At 42.4% G+C, this 16,769-nt stretch overlaps 3 protein-coding genes across 3 annotated transcripts in view; 1 reads left to right on the forward strand and 2 right to left on the reverse strand.

Moving 5' to 3' along the window:
• Positions 1–644: 644 nt before the first annotated feature.
• On the reverse strand, positions 645–5,843 carry cops2 (COP9 signalosome subunit 2). Its single transcript, XM_080545332.1, has 13 exons — positions 5,708–5,843; positions 5,426–5,539; positions 5,245–5,322; positions 4,959–5,084; positions 4,753–4,842; positions 4,348–4,425; positions 3,662–3,836; positions 2,781–2,959; positions 2,481–2,533; positions 2,256–2,353; positions 1,985–2,067; positions 1,832–1,890; positions 645–1,215 (listed from the first exon to the last, which is right to left on the reverse strand). The coding sequence occupies exons 1-13, from the start codon at positions 5,759–5,761 to the stop codon at positions 1,071–1,073; spliced, it is 1,332 nt and encodes a 443-aa protein (XP_080401458.1). The 5' UTR covers positions 5,762–5,843; the 3' UTR covers positions 645–1,070.
• A 571-nt stretch (positions 5,844–6,414) lies between these two features.
• On the forward strand, positions 6,415–13,554 carry galk2 (galactokinase 2). Its single transcript, XM_080545360.1, has 10 exons — positions 6,415–6,531; positions 6,706–6,794; positions 6,896–7,019; positions 7,196–7,286; positions 7,387–7,533; positions 7,798–7,896; positions 8,540–8,692; positions 8,956–9,166; positions 9,415–9,616; positions 11,765–13,554. The coding sequence occupies exons 1-10, from the start codon at positions 6,482–6,484 to the stop codon at positions 11,970–11,972; spliced, it is 1,374 nt and encodes a 457-aa protein (XP_080401486.1). The 5' UTR covers positions 6,415–6,481; the 3' UTR covers positions 11,973–13,554.
• atp8b4 (ATPase phospholipid transporting 8B4) overlaps positions 13,550–16,769 on the reverse strand; it is a 37,869-nt gene continuing 34,649 nt past the window's right edge. The window contains exons 26-29 of the mRNA XM_080545251.1: positions 16,460–16,705; positions 16,157–16,295; positions 15,581–15,711; positions 13,550–13,956 (exon numbers count right to left, since the gene is read on the reverse strand). Of these exons, the coding sequence (XP_080401377.1) occupies positions 13,621–13,956; positions 15,581–15,711; positions 16,157–16,295; positions 16,460–16,705 (852 nt within the window). The 3' untranslated portion in view covers positions 13,550–13,620. The remainder of the gene's footprint in view (positions 13,957–15,580; positions 15,712–16,156; positions 16,296–16,459; positions 16,706–16,769) is intronic.

Raw genomic sequence — 16,769 nt, forward strand, 5'->3', positions numbered from 1 at the left:
ACTTTGCAAGGCAGCTAGCTAACAAACTGTTGCTTCCTTTCCAGCTGTGACACACGAGTGAATGTATTAACTTACAACCTAGGCTACTTGCTAGACACATCTCAGGATAGACAGACAGAGATCTCGCCATCTAACTGTCTTTAGCAAGCTAATCACACATGGCTACCTGCATGACAACCAGAGAAAACTAAGGCTGACATGTGATTTAGCTCATGTTCACAGCCCCCCAGTTCTATAGTCTGATAGAAGTGCAGCTTTGTCACCATAAGCCAATAAGGCCCAAAAAGGCACAGTGTGGTGTTAAAGCGTAAGAAAAACAGTTAGCTAATTGACTCACTAGCTATTTCTGTCTGACTGACTTCCTGGTTTGGAAGCCGCCCCTTGAAAGCTCGCGCGCCTTAACAGCGGCAAAGCGCCCAGCAGCTGATTGGTGGATTGACAAGCCAGAGGCGAACCAGAGCAGCTGATTGGTGGATTAACAAGCTAAAGGCGAACCAGAGCAGCCAATCCCTGTCCCGCATAAAGCAAGCAGATGTTGCAGGGCTGCCCATGCCCACTCCATGTTAAAGGATGATGAGTGTTTTTATTCAACAGTTAAAATAAATTCAACAAAAACGGCACACACAACGTGAGGCAATTAACACCGTTTAATACAGTATTCAGTAACAAAACATTTCCGGTACTGAGTATACACTGTACTGTTTGTGATCTGCAGGCTCCATTGATGAAATACTGATTTGAGCACCTGTACACTGTACATTTTGCAGAACAGGGCATGCTGGTTTGGACATTGGTCTTGCTCAGCTCAAGTTTCTTATTATAACTTCAAGTGAGTTGACATTTCCATCGAAAGGAATGTGTGTTGGTAAACATATTTTCAGTAAAAAGGAGTAAATAAGTGCGTGTTTAAAAAGTAATACAATTTCCAGTTCCATTCACTCAGGGAAATTAAATCTGTCGGTCTTCAGACACACAGAAACAGTGAAACATAAACCGTCCAGCGCCTCCACATTGGCCTCTGCATCAATCCATTGTCATTTTGAGAATGTTCTACTTTTATGTATGCCTGATCAGGCCAGTTTGCTCACAGTGGCCTGGTTTAAAGTGTTAAGTTGAGTGCTCCATTTATCTAAAGCAGTGTATCTGGCCCCTCCCCTCTTCTGGTGATCCAGCTCCAACAACTGATTGACTTGGTCGATTCTGCCGTTGATTGTGCTGAGAAATATAAGAAGACGGGATGAAGTCAGAACAAAAACAGATCAGATAAATGTACACACATATTTTGCAGCCTGTACTCATAACATAAGAGGCCAAACACTTAGGGTGTGTTCTCACTAGAACATTTGCTTCACTTGGAATCGGAGTTTAGGATAAAATTCACTTTGCTCTGCGTCGTTTGGAGCTGTGAGAACACGCATTTGAAGTCACTCCCGGAGCAAACAACCGACGGATGCTCCGCTTGAAAAGGGTGGTTTCGCTCCGGTTAGAAACGACGCATCGAGGCTGTCCATAGGAAAACAACAGCGCATGCGTGTTGATTTGGATAAGAGCGGGACGAACAGGCAATTTTCAATTTTTCTGACCAATCAACTACCACGTCTGTTGCTTTGATTGCGTATGTTACTTTGTTTACATAAAGGGCTGTGAGAACGCAAAATTAGAGAAATAATTTATGTTGCAATCTCATCCACTTGCTCCTGGTCATGATTCGGATTTTCATGTGAGAACATGACCTTATAGTACAGTGCCATCACTGAATCACTGGAAGAGGAAACATTACATAATCAATAATGAGTTCAACGTTATGCATAAATAATCATTTTTATCCTACCTGTCAAGAATGCACTGCACCAACAAGCTTTCAACATCTGCGACATCAATGTTTAATTCCTTTAGGAGACAAGGTTTGTATTAGACATGTATCTAGATCAAATGCTTTGTCAAGAGAATATACAGTACTGGAGACAGAACTTAGTGAACTAACCGTTGAAATAAAAGGGATATGTATTCTTGTGTAAGGCCTGATTAACTTGATAAGCACTTGTGTTCTTATGTTTCGCAACAACTCTGAAAAACACAAAGCCAGGGAAGAGGTTATTTCATATAAAAAAGCTTTTTACTACCAATATGCTGCTTGTGCATTGATATTACTGAATACATTATCTAGAAAATCATTTTAATAAATAAAATGTGCAGTCTTAGTATGTGTAAAAAGTATATGTGTATTAAAAACATACGGCATCAAACAAACATACCTTCTATGTGCTCCCTTATGAAGGGATCATCCATTATGTTGCTACGGTTCGTCTTCAGAATTTTCTCAAACTCTGTGATATCATCGTTCTGGTAGGAACTAGGGTGAAAAATGTAATTCAAATAGCAATTATGCATACAGTATGATGTGTAAATAAATAACACCAACAAAACTATTCCAGTAGAGATTGTAATGTCAGAAAAGTTAATGTGATACACAGACTTACCTTACCAAGTTTGTCATAGCAAGAATGTCTGGGTCGTTTTTATAGGGTTTAGCCTAGCAGAACCAAATTTCCGAATAAGTAAATGTACTCAAAAGTAATGAAATTGAGGAATAGCTACCTACTACCAATATGATTTACAATATACAATATAGTGTATTCATTTCATGTTTGAATGGAAAGGAACCTGCTTGAATAATTGAGTATTTTCCAGAGCAAACTTGTAGGAGCCAATTATTGTTGTTTTATTATTATTATTATTATTATTACTATTGTCTATATTATTGTTATTGTGTGAATTACCTCCTGGGAGTCGAATGGGTTGATTCCAGACTTCATCAGCATGTTGGCTAACACCAGGTACTTCAGGCAGGTGGTTCTCCGAGGACTCCCGGATTCATCATAGTTTTTGAAAGCCTCAAAGAAGTCTGTGTGAGCCTTCTCAAACTCTCCTTCTCTTAGGTGCATCTTCCCTCCACACTCTAAAACAGAGCACAAACAACACCACAAGGGATCATTTCATTGAATCCTGTTGCTTGAGTGTAACCTACCATGCAACTGTTATTTCCAGTATCTAACATGCTTTATACAACAGTTAGTTCTAACCAAGTCATTTGACTGGACAAGAGGCATTCCATGAGTGCCGATATTCAGTATAACAGCACTGGGACTTTTAACTATATGCATCACTCCGCCGCACTATATGTATCACTCCGCCGGTGTTCTATTAAATGATACGTTAATACAAAGTAGCTAGCCTGCGGATATTTGTGTTCAGGTTACTAGGCCAGGTTCAACTGGACAGGTTACTAGTCCAGTTGAAGTTCAGTGCAGAACTATTTTTTGTTGGCAGAGCCAAAATAAATGATTAAATAAACAAACAAATCATAATCTGTTGTTGCTTATTACTGTTAACTAATAAATGGCGCTGTAGAACTGTTGTATAAAAGCCTCGTTCCTACGACCGAATCACAGCCGTGCAGATATATTCAGTATAACAGCACTCCCTCTCGTGTGATATTGCTTAAATATAACAGTGGGGGCTGGTGGAGATAGAAACCGGAGGACGGGCTCATTGTAACACATGGGATGGAATGAGGAATGGTGTCAAACACACATGCATGTCCACCTCCACTGCTGTATAAGGGATACAGGGGCTCATGGGAAATGTCTCAGCTCTTTACCTCTGATCACTCCCATGATAAGGGGGTGAGGGATGGCAGACTTGATGTGCAGGGACTGTTCATAGAGAGCCTTCAACTTCTTGTTGTTTTTCTGTGCTGTGTACATCTGAATTTCAAGGGCATAGATCTCCAACAGTTGGGTTCCTTTCTTGAGGTCGTCCTCCCCATCATCTGTCTGCAGACACCAGGCCGAAACATGGAACAAATGCGTGGAGAGTTCATGGTGGAGTTCAGGGCATTCTAAATTGCCACAACCAGGTAAACCAGATAAATATGATTACATTTACATTTTGGACATTTAGCAGATGCTTTTGTCCTCCAAAGCGACTTACAAGTACATTAGTCTACAGTAAGTGAATCATCTCATCAGCCATCATAAGAGACCTGGAGATGGAACTTTTGGAACTTTTTACTTACTGAGCCTGCACTGTTTTATGTTTTTTTATTGAATGTTTTTCTGTTTTCTGTACTGAATGTTTTCTGCCCTAACTGAGCTGTTTGACAACAAAATTTCCCCATTGGGGACAATAAAGGTTTTCAATCAATCAATCAATCAATAAGAAAAAATCTATGTTAAGACCAGGACCAAGTGCACTTGGCAGTCATAATGCTATTGTTTTTATTCATTGTTGTGATAAACCCTTTCTTTGAAAAGACAGGTATTTCATCAATGAGTGCTTCTTTACCTGACATGATGAGTGCAGCTGCCTGAGAATCTTCTGGAGCTTTCCGTACTCTTCTCTCTCCAGGTACAACTTCCCAAGCTACATTCAACCAACCAAGCAAATGTATTTCTAGGGCACTTTTTACGTAGTAAGTAAATTGTCACAAAGTACTTTACAACAAGAACAATATAAACAATACATATAATACAACCAATAGGAACTACTGTAACACCAAACCATAGACCCCCAAAAAGCAAGTCAAGGAAACGAGAGGAGAAAAACTTAGGGCACAGTGGCACGAGGGAGGGGGGGGGGGAGAGGAGGAAACTACAAAGTATCAAGTAAGAACCACACATAGTTGGTTTTAAATAAACAGCAGCACCATCATACAGTATGCAAAGTGGTTAGTCTCAGACGTCAACATACCTTTGTGTTGGTTTTAAACCACAGCCTGTCATTCTTGGCATCTTTTAATGCGTCCAACGTGGTTTCGTAAAACTCTTGCAGCAAGTCCATCTATAAACAAAGCCAATGTGAACGTATAAGCCTACAGTGTTCTGAGTTTGAAGGTACCTCCAGAAATGAATACATCAGTCTGAGACACTGAGTCATTACCACACGTGTTTCAATACCTGCTTTGACGTAGAGATGTAATCAAGGATGGAGTTGATTGATTTCTCTGAGTAGTTTCTCGTAACTGCGCTTCGAATGTAGGTTAAAAGCTGTTTGTACCTATTCATCATTTCAGGGAAATTTGTCTATAAAGAACATAGAAAAAGACAACATAAGGTAATACAAGATAATATTCATATCTGTTCTGTTCAGATTAGTTGTTGTTCAAAACACTTTATGATATGGATGTCAGTGTTTAATAATGTTGCTGTACTGACAAGTACAGTACTGTATGTGGTTGCTTACCACTCTGAAGTTAATCTTGATCATCTGTTTCAAGGCTTTGAACCCCCATTCTCCCTTGTCACCTTCAAGATCCAGCACCTGGGAATCAGAGAGGCATGCCTTTTATAACAGAGCCCTTTACTGTATGTCAACATTCATGATAATCATTCTCACTGTCCAGAGAGGGACAGTACAATCTAACCTTCTGAAAGCTGCACAGAGCTCCCTTTGGGTCATCTTCCTTCAGAGCTTTGGAGTTGTAGTACTGGTTTTCCAAGTCAACATTGGGTTCAGAGTTGCTGTCCTCTGAATATTCCTGAAATGACAGAATATGACAGTAAGGTAGCTGCGATCAGGTGCTGTGATGATTTGAAATTGGCTAGCTCCTGAGACATCAACAACATTAATGACATGCTAGCTAGCTAGCAGCAAGCTAATGTGCTGTTGACAGTTAACAACAGTCTCACTGTTTCTGAGCGCTCACCAGATCATACTCCTCTTCACCATCGCACATGAAGTCATCTTCCATATCAGACATGTCGCGTCTCTGACGTCCAGACAGAAGTTTGTTAAACCTTTAACTAACTACTCCTAGCAACACCTACTCTTCTCATCACACACCAGCCCAGAGCGAGGGGAGGGGTCACGCGCTGACGTCATCACACACCCGTCCAGAGCGAGGGGAGGGTCACGCCTTGACGTCATCACACACCAGCCCAGAGCGAGGGGAGGGGTCACACTTTTACGTCATATTTACGTTTATTGACGTTTTATACTGTATATTTCTATGTATTTTGTGTTTTGAATTTTGTGGCTGTTTTTAGATTTGTTGTTGTACGGCGACCTTGAGTGCCATGAAAGGCGCCTTATAAAATAAATGTATTATTATTATTATTATTATTATTATTATTATTATTATTATCCCCCATGAACGCTTTGACGCAGCCTGACTTCCGTATTTTGGCGTTTGATTACATTGTATCGCGTTGGGCTGGTCGGGAATCAGTTACTTTGTTGTATTGAAATCCGCGGCGTAGAGATGTATGTAGGTAAGAGCTGATCGGAGAACAGTGTTTATTCATATCCGGCATTCAGCGTGTGGCAGTCAGCTGATGTTGGTGATGGGATTCAATCTGATCTCCCCCACTGAATGAATGATTCACTCTCCCCCACTGAATGCAGAAGTACTGGTCTGTCTGGATGCAGTGACTGGTTATTCAACAGTGGGCTGTGTGACAGGTCTGGGTTTGATTACAACATGTCAGCACATCCTCCGAAGTCAAAGATTGTGGTGACTGCAAATGAAAGGTGGGATATGCTTTGTAATAGACTTTGTTTTGGATGTAATGGGTTGCCTTGCCAAAAGTCCAATGCTATTGTATACACTACAGCACTCATTAGTTAACCCATGCATGTACCTTTGATTGAATTGTTTCTACTCTGGTTTGTATTTTAATACATTTTTCATTGAATCTTTTTCAGACTGCAAAACTTAAAGGAGGTCTTCCAGAAGAAGTATGGGGAACCTCCACTCTTTTATGCACGTGCTCCTGGGAGAGTCAATCTAATAGGTATTATTCTCTCATTAATGTGTGCATTATTACACTCCACATATCCTAATAACCTGTGTTTTACTTTTAAAACATGTCTGTTCTTATCGTCTCATTATTAGGAGAACATATTGACTACTGTGGTTATTCAGTGCTCCCCATGGCTATTGAGCAGAGCATCCTCGCAGCTGTCACAGTTAATGGTTCTAGAACAATCCAGCTGGCCAACACAAATCCCCAATACAAGTAAGATCTGTAGTGAATATGAATTATGTCCTGCATCTTTATACGCATCATACAATTCATTAGTCAAATCTGCAAGCATCATGCATTTGCCTTCGCTCCAGTGCCTCAATATGCAGTCATTAATAATCACTCATTTCATAACTGATGCTGGTGCTTCTCTTGTGGTTTCTCTGCAGGGATTTCACTGTCTCGACTGAGGGCATTGAGATAGACAGAGACAACCCGCAATGGCATTATTATTTCCTCTGTGGGGTTAAAGGCATTCAGGTAAAGTAGACAGTAATCATCTTAATTCTGCATACATTTCGCTATTAACCTTTTCAAATGTGAACATAGAGCATTCACCACATCATGCCGTTGTGATCAGGAGCACTTGGGGGTGGATCCTTTGGCTGGGATGCAGTGTGTTGTGGACGGGACTATTCCTGCCAGCTCTGGCCTCTCTAGCTCCAGTGCCTTGGTGTGCTGTGCTGGTCTCCTAACAATGGAGGCTAATCGCAGTTCCCTCTCTAAGGTAACATGTGTATTATGTAAATATGAATGTCTGAAGTCATTACCATTCAGTGTGACCAATGCTCAATAATTATGAGCAGATTCAAAACTGTAACCCTCAGATGAATTCCTGTACAGTAAATTGCTCAGGACATTTAACAATTCAATTTAAAGTGTCTTTGAACAACAATAATTGAATTGAAATAAAAAAATGAAATAAAAATGTTTCTGCTGACTGTCACTGTTAATATTTGACTGAAACCGCAGCCTCTCTTCTGTCCTCCAGGTGGCGCTTGCTGAGATATGTGCCAAGTGTGAGCACTACATTGGCACAGAAGGGGGGGGCATGGACCAGTCAATCTCATTCCTGGCAGAGGAAGGAACTGTATGTAATCATTGACTTTGCTGGAACAACATCCATGACTCTGAGCATTTAAACTCATACTCCACATGTTAACAACGATTCTGTAATTGCTGTTGAGAAGTTGTGTTACCACAGTTCTAGAAGAACAACCTATATTCAACACACTTTGTAGCAAGGACAATATTTTGTGTTCATTTGTAGTGTAAAACAATAGATTCAACACTTCAGGGTGAGCTACAGTGGAATGTGACTGGTTTATAAGGGTTTGTGTGGGCGGCGGTGGCGCAGGAGGTAGAGTCAGGAGGTAGAGTCAGGAGGTAGAGTCAGGAGGTAGAGTCAGGAGGTAGAGTCAGGAGGTAGAGTCAGGAGGTAGAGCAGGAGGTAGAGTCGCCGTCTAATGATCACAAGGTTGGCAGATCAGCGGTTCGAGCCCCGGCTGGCCGCATGTCGAAGTGTCCTTGGGCAAGACACTGAACCCTGAAATTGCTCCCAGTGAGCGCGCCAGCGCCTTGCATGGCAGCTTGCCTTGCCGCCATTGGTGTGTGAATGTGTGTGTGAATGGGTGAATGAGAGGCCGTTGTAAAGCACTTTGGAGCAGCAAAAAAGGCGCTATATAAGTGCAGTCCATTTACCGTTTACCGTTTACCATTTACCATTTACTCAGGCCAAGCTGATAGAGTTCCACCCTCTGCGGGCCACTGACGTGAAGCTTCCTGAAGGGGCTGTGTTCGTCATCTCTAACTGCTGCGTGGAGATGAACAAGGCTGCCTCCTCTCACTTCAACATCCGGGTGGTGGAGTGCCGGATAGCCACTAAGGTGTTCTAGTACTGCTCTTGTAATCCCAGCAATGAATCATCATTCTGCATCAATATCAACATTCTCAACATTGTAGAGTTGTAGAATGAATAGAATGCAAATAGAATACAATGCCGATGTCCAATGCCACTCTCGCCAGGCCAGAGAACATTCACACCAGAGTTGTGCTATGAGTAAGTGCCCCTGCAGGTTTTAGAAAACAAATGCTAATCGAGTGAGATGGGATGCAGTGTGAACTGAGGGGGCTGTGTGTGTGATCTCAGATTCTAGCCAAAGCCCGAAGCCTGGAGTGGAGCAGGCTGCTGAAGCTGGCCCAGGTCCAGACCGAGCTGGGTGTCTCTCTGGAGGACATGCTGGGCCTGGTGGACGAGGTGCTGCACCCTGAGCCCTACAGCAGAGAGGAGATCTGCCAGAGCCTTGGCATCACCACAGCGCAGCTCTGTAAAGACCTCCTCAGTCCCAACACACAGCACGGTGAGCGACGACTACTGGTTGCGTTCAGCCTTCCCGAGCTGACCCGCTGAAGTCGATGTTTTAAAATCAATGGTAGAAGTACAGCATTAACAGTATCTATCTTACCGTGGGGATGTGGAGTTGTGTTTGTTTTTCCTTACAAGCAGACAGAATCTCCAGAGACTTGTGTGTTTACTGAATCTGGTAAAGAGGACTGATTTCACTTACAGTCAATAATTGCGCTAGTCGTCTTTCCCTCTGTTTGACAGTGACCCACTTCAAGCTGTACCAGCGTGCCAGGCATGTGTATGGCGAGGCAGCGCGGGTGCTCAGGTTTAAGAGTGTGTGTGATGCCGCACCTGCCGGGGCCGTAGAGCTCCTGGGGGAGCTAATGAACCAGAGCCACGAGAGCTGCAGAGACCTGTATGAATGTAGCTGCCCTGAGCTGGACCAGCTGGTGGAAATATGTCTGTAAGTCCCGCAGAATGCCTCAAATGACTTAACTATTGTAATACCATTTCAATATGACATGTCACTGATATTTCATGGTTGTCTGTTCAGGTTATTTGATGTCAAAATCTAACATGTTAAGCTGAAAATAGTTTACGGTCATGTTCTCACATGAAAGTCTGAATCAGGACCCGGAGCAAGTGGATGAGTTCGCAACATTGTTGCATAAATTATTTCTCTGATTTGTGTTCTCACAGCCCTTTATGTAAACGAAGTAACAGACGTGGTAGTTGATTGGTCAGAAAAATTGAAAATTGCCCATTCGTCCCGCTCTTATCCAGATCAAAACACATGCGCTGTTGTTTTCCTATGGACAGCCTCGATGCGTGGTTTCTAACCGGAGCGAAACCACCCTTTTCAAGCGGAGCATCCGTTGGTTCTTTGCTCCGGGAGTTACTTCGAATGCGCATTCTCACAGCTCCAAACGACACAGAGCAAAGCGAATTTTATCCTTAACTCTGTTTCAAGTGAAGCAAATGTTCTAGTGAGAACACACCCTTAGACAACCATTATGTTCCGAAATGTAAAAAAAATGTAGACCCAAAGTCAAAGTCCTTACAGTTTTTCTCAATTGCTAAAACACTTTTCACAAAACTTTCCTCCATTTTCCCAAAACTCTAAACACAACACACTTTTCTAAAGCTACATAAACAAAACCACACCTTCTCTCTTCAAAACTCAAACTTTCACACCAAAACAGCTGCTCAAAGCCTGCAAAAACGTAAACACTATCATTACAGACTACAACAAAACAACTGAAAACACAATGTTCAGTGTGTGAGAATGTCCTTTTTTTCACAACTGCCAAAGCACATTTTTAGAAACCTTACAGTATCTGTTCTCAGAATATATCACTGTAGAGTATTGGGCATTCATAGATTTGTGTGTTTCATATGAACAGTATGTAAATCTACAGAAAATACAGTATGTATGTTACGGTACATGTGGGAATACGGTACATGTGGGAAAACTAGGGTTAGGGTTAGGTGCTAGGGTGACTTGGTACATGCTGGCATGTCTAACCTTAACCCTAACCCTATACCCCTAATCCTAACCTTAACCCTAGCACCTAACCCTAACCCTAGTTTTCCCACATGTACTGTATTCCCACATGTACCGTAACATGTACACTACTGTACTGTATCACAACTCAATGCAAACACTACAGAGGATCCATTACACACAACAATACTCACTGAAAACAATGTTCAGGGTGTGATGTTTTTTTATGTATTTATGGAACTATACCACACACACACACACACACACACACACACACACACACACACACACACACACACACCACAATCATTTGCAACAAGTGTCTTAAATGTTGAGTTGTTATGTTCAATGAATGAAGCCAGGTGTGTTCATTGTGTTCAAATTTTGCTGACTGTGGCAAGCATTTTGCATCACATGAGCTTTAATTTGAGAATTTGAGCAGAGTTTTTTGCAACTTGTGTTTTAGCAAGACAAAATGTGTTTAGATTTATGAGAAAAGGAGGATTGTGTTTTGTGAATTGTGTCTTCATGTGAAATGTGTTTATGGTTTTGGCAAATGGGGGCTAGTTTTATTAAATGAGTTTAGAGAACTGGTCATTTGGTTTAGAGAATTGGCTTTTGTGTTTTAGCAATTGGGAAAAACTGTAAAATTAGAGATTTTGATAACATGCAATCGATTTGATGTGATCCAGGTACCTTTTTCGGAAACCAGTAACAGCACCCCCCCCCCACCCAAATAGAACCAGTAACAGCACCAGTAACAGAACCAGTAACAGCACCCCCCCACCCAAATAGAACCAGTAACAGCACCAGTAACAGCCCAGTAACAGCACCCCCCCACCCAAATAGAACCAGTAACAGCCCAGTAACAATCGGCAATTTTTTTCGCAGTGTTTTTTTTCTTTTGCCAGTCTCACAAAATCCTGTGGGAAACACTGACCATTGATATGCAGTGGTTTCTTCTTATCAAACATTAATGTTTTGTTTGTTTCATGAATAATGTTTATATAGTGAAATTGGCTTCAAAGAATAATGGCTTTGCTTAACTAGACAAATACAGACCACTGATGATGCGTGTGTGTTGTGTTTCATGTCTCCTCTGACTAGGCGGTCAGGGGCGGTTGGTGCGCGGCTCACAGGAGCAGGCTGGGGAGGCTGTGCTGTTTCCATGGTGCCCAGAGAGAAGGTGGAGTCTTTCCTGCAGGCGGTTCGGGAGTCGTACTACGCCCCTGACCCTCGACGGGCAGCGCTGGAGAAACAGAGTCTGTTCGTCTCCAAGCCTGGGGGAGGGGCAGCCATTTTTCTTGAAGAATGAGAAGTTGTTGTTTAGGTTTCACCTGCTCAATGTTTTTGATACCGTCGTCATGACTCCCATGATGATGTCATGACTGCCAAGATGACCTGGTTGATGATTTTGGAATATCAAGGGCAGTTACAAATAATTGAATAATGAATGAATGATTCAAGATTCTTTTTTATATAAGAAAGGGAAATTGACTCGCTGTACTTTATACTCTATTCTAAGGGACTGTGCTTCAGTAAAAATAAGTATCATTATTTCTGCACTAATGCATTCCTTCTATGGCTATACATGGTATGGCTACTGTAATCAATATTTTTGAAGGTTCTGTAAATTGATTTTATACATGTGCTCATACTGTTCTACTTACATTATTTGACAAACACAGACAATGAAGAAAACAATAACTGGTTGTATATTTTGTCAGTATAAAAATCATCTGCTAATAAAAACATATGTCCATTGGTAGAGACGTATCCATACTGTAGGCTTGTAAAATCAAAATATGATACTGTATAATATGTATAATATATCAAAACAAGGGGTTCTATGGCTGTGAGATTACTGAAATATGTTCAAAATTTACAAATGTACATGATGGATCATAGTTGGAATTTCAGCACTCAAAAAATGTAAAAGTAATATACAAAATGAGTCCTCTACAGTCTGTAAAACAGTGTATCTGACAGTTTGACAATGTATCGATGAGAGTGAAAGACACAAATGGCAATTCATGTGGAAAATGCTGACTACAGATTAGAAGCATTCGTCTTCATCTTCTTTACCTTATTATGGATTTCCACTTCATCAGAGAGAGTGAGACGGGCAGGGAGGTTTCTGCTTCATTAGAGAGAGACAGAGAGTGAGACGGGCAGGGAGGTTTCTGGAGACACGGCTGAATGTGAACGAAGGGAAATGTCCACTTACAAAGACGACCTTGGCCCCTGGAAGGTGACATTTAGAAACTGCTTTAAACCCTTAACAGAAAGAACTGTGAAAGGCACAATGATCCCCTATTCAAGCGTGTTGCATTTTGGTAGAACTTTCAGGGGCTGAAGGTTCTTTCATTCTAAGCATTCTAAACCACATTTCTGTTGAGCTAGTTTTTGGTCTAATCCTTGTTCATTTATAACGATGAGGAGTTTAACGTATGTGCAAACCAGAAACATGTATTAACACATTTGGCATTAGAAAAGTCTGTCCAATATCAATATCATTGGCTAGACATGGGTCAGTGGGTCACACAATATGAAAAACAAAAATGTCCAACAATGATTAAAATGTGCTTATGCTCAAAATGAGCAGCCTCAAGTAACGTAATGTCCATACATATATCACCATTGTTGTTGCAGGCTTACAGTACTGTACATGATTCAGTACTCATCTAAATTCCGGTGCAGGTTTGCAGATGAAAGTTCATCAAAGTTGAAAAAAGTGTACTCTAGCACCTAAATTAGAATGAGGTTGTGTGTCACTGGAACTGAAGGAAAATAAGACTACCATCATGTAGTATCCTTGGGGCTGGTTCTCTGAGGTCCGTGTGCTGGTGTTCTCAGCCTCTGTGCTGTGAACACACATGTTTGGTACCGTTCCATGCGTCGCAATAAGCCCGTCCTCCGATGTCTACCTCCACCAGCTTCCCCTTGTGCTGGGATCGTTGAGATCAGCTTGATCCCTCTGTGTGTGTGTGCTGCTGGTCCCGAGGCGGCTCAGTCCTACTGCTGCTGTCTGGGCCTCCAGGACCGTCATCAGACACACAGGCCACCTCACTCTTCCTCTTCCACATGCCCTCCATACAGCCAGAGCTGTGTTCGGGCCTCCCAGGTGAGGTTGCAGCAGCGGCGGTGACCCTGTTAATTTTGCCTGAGGTGATCAACTCTCCGAACCCCTGCTGGTGGGCGAAGGCGTAGGCGGAGCGGCGGGAGCTGGTCCTCCTCACACGCCTCAGGTTCTGCTCCTGGGGACGCTGCTTCCTGGTGGCCTGTTGCAGGCCGCGCACCTGTTGGAACACGACAGTCATGTGAAGTGGTTCCGGCCGTTGGCCGTTGTTGGATCTAATGGGGTTTCCTAAAACATATATTCTCATGTCACTCACACACATACACATACACACACACACACACACACTCTCTCACTCATCTTTCTCTCGCTAGGTCACTGCTAAGGCAGATTCGGGGGTGTTATCTTAAGGAGCGGAGACAGTCCGACTACGACCTTGAGGGTCGTAGGCGCCAGAGATGTGCAGGGGAGTGTGAGCTAATTCACGACGTAACATCTGAGATAACATGAAAAGTATTTAAACCTGTCTGCGTTCAAGAATGAGTTGTCTAATGCTTGTACTCTGTTGGGAGAACCTATTTTGAAGGACTAAAGGTGCCCAATAAAATCGTTAGAGTAATCAATACGACCCGTGTTGGATCTCTATTCCTTGTCAATTCGTGTATGCTGCACACCTGATCTATAGAGATGACACAACGTATTTAAGATCACGGAATCCTCAATAGATTGATCCATTCCATCTTTACCGATGAGAAGATTCTTCACCGTTGATCTGTCCATATGCCAGGCATGGGCTGCCTCACAAAATGATATGTCTGTTATTAGTGTACTGACAGTGACATTCAATTTCTGAACCAACAGAAGGCGTTTCATAGGTGCTTTAAATGTGAGAGCAGCTGCCAGAATGGAAGAATAAATACTGTATAAACTATATTATATATTATACTATACTATACTATTATAAACTATATTATATACTATACTATACTATTATAAACTATATTTCTTAGCATTATCACAAGCAAAAAAAGATGACAATGATATTTTTTTTTATCTGTTATTGGTCTTATTGGTTATATATATATATTATTTCTTATTTTATTTTATATTTCTTAATAATACTAATATCTTAGATTTATATAGCGCCTTTCTCAAACCCACGGACTCTTAACAGATTTCATAGACAGAAAGTCAGACAGACAGAACAGAAAAACAAAGCAAAGAAACAAAGACAGCGAGAGTGACAAACTAGACTAGGGGCCAAAGGCCTAAGAGAACAGGTGGCTTTTGAGGGCTGATTTGAAGGTGTCCAGGGGGGGCATTGCGGATCACTGTGGGGAGAGAGTTCCAGAGGGTGGGAGCTGCCACACTGAAAGCTCTGCCCCCCGAAGGTCCGTAGGTTGGTGCGGGGGGTGGAGAGCAGACCCATGCCTAGGGACCGCAGGTTCCGGGAAGGGGTGTGTTGACAGAGAAGGTCAGTGAGGTACTGGGGGGCGCAGGCGTGGAGGGATTTGTAGGTGAGGAGGAGGATTTTGTAGATGATGTGGGACTTGACCGGAAGCCAGTGGAGGTGAATGAGGGTGGGGGGTGATGTTCTTGGGGTATTATTGGTTATATATACCGTGTCTGGATTGTTTGAGTCAATACCAAAGTCTGGTGCAAATTTCACTTGAACAGGCTCATTGGAAATACATTTACTGGACAAAATATTGACGTGTTCAATACTTATTTCCCAGATTGCACTTATTATGTAGACTCAGAGCATATATATACTGTACCAGTCAAAGGTTTGGACACGTACTTTCCCATTCAATTATACACACTACATATAAAGCAGCCTTCACCTTGTCGGTCTCAGTGGGGTAGAGGTCTGTCCTCAGGAAGCGCACGGCCACCCCAGGCATCACACACACCACCGTGGTGAGGAGGATGACCAGCCACACACTCTTCTGTGTCAGACAGTTGCGTGCCGTGCCTGGAGAAACACAGAACAAACCCTCTGACATTTACATTTACATGTTTGGCATTTAGCAGACGCCTTATTCCAAAGCGACTTACAATCAATACATTTGACTAAGCAAGTGAATCATCAATCCACCAGTCATAGCAGGAAGAGTAATCTAGCTCAGGCCCGGGGCCATTGGCAGTCTCAGTGATAGATTTTTTAATATATATAGACACTGGAGAACAGAGAGACAGTACAAGGGGGGCAGTAGAAGTCATAGGGGACACAGTAAAGGGGAAAAGCGGGTGTCTCAGGAGATGCAGTGCTGGGGGGTAGTAGATGTCTCAGGAGGAGCAGTTAATGTGTAGCCTAAAGAGATGGGTCTTCAGTCTCCGACGGAAGATGGGTAGTGACTCTGCTGCTGGGCATATTATTACAGTTCAGTCACCTAGTGGATGTCTGTGTTTAGACTTACCTATAAAAGGGAACTGGTTTGGAAATATGCTGAAGAGGCCATCACTGTGCATAGCAAACAATATGGCAAAGTAGACAGCCAGACTACCCCACACAAAGAAGTGATTTACAGCTGTCCAGTAGTTTGTATCAAGTCCAATCTGTAATGGAATAATTCAGTTACATATTTATATTTCATGTATATCGGTAAAGATTGATTTCAATAAACAAAACGGAAGGTTTCGGGGTACACTTTGACATCATTTTCATATTCATTCACCTGCCTTCTTCTCAAGAGGAGGCCATTTTCTGTTTATGCTCTTACCTGAACGCTAACAACAATGACCAAGGATGTCGCTATGGTAACGGCGAGTGCCTGCTGATCAGAGATGTGGGTGCCGTCGTCTCTCACGGCGAAGGAGTAGGCGCCGTAGGGGATAAAGAACAGCACAAAGGAGGTGGCCATGCCCTGCAGCGTCGACAGGAAGAACTGCTTCTTGTTGAACAGAAGGTTGAGCTGGCCGGGTCTGTACAGGCCTGGGTATCGGCTGCTGTTCTTCTCATTAACATCCTTTGGAAAAAAACGTGAGTGGTGATCATCAGTGGTGTGTGTGTGTGTGTGTGTGTGTGTGTGT

Source organism: Nansenia antarctica (assembly GCF_963989245.1).
Source record: "Nansenia antarctica genome assembly, chromosome: 14".
NCBI lineage: Eukaryota > Metazoa > Chordata > Actinopteri > Argentiniformes > Microstomatidae > Nansenia > Nansenia antarctica.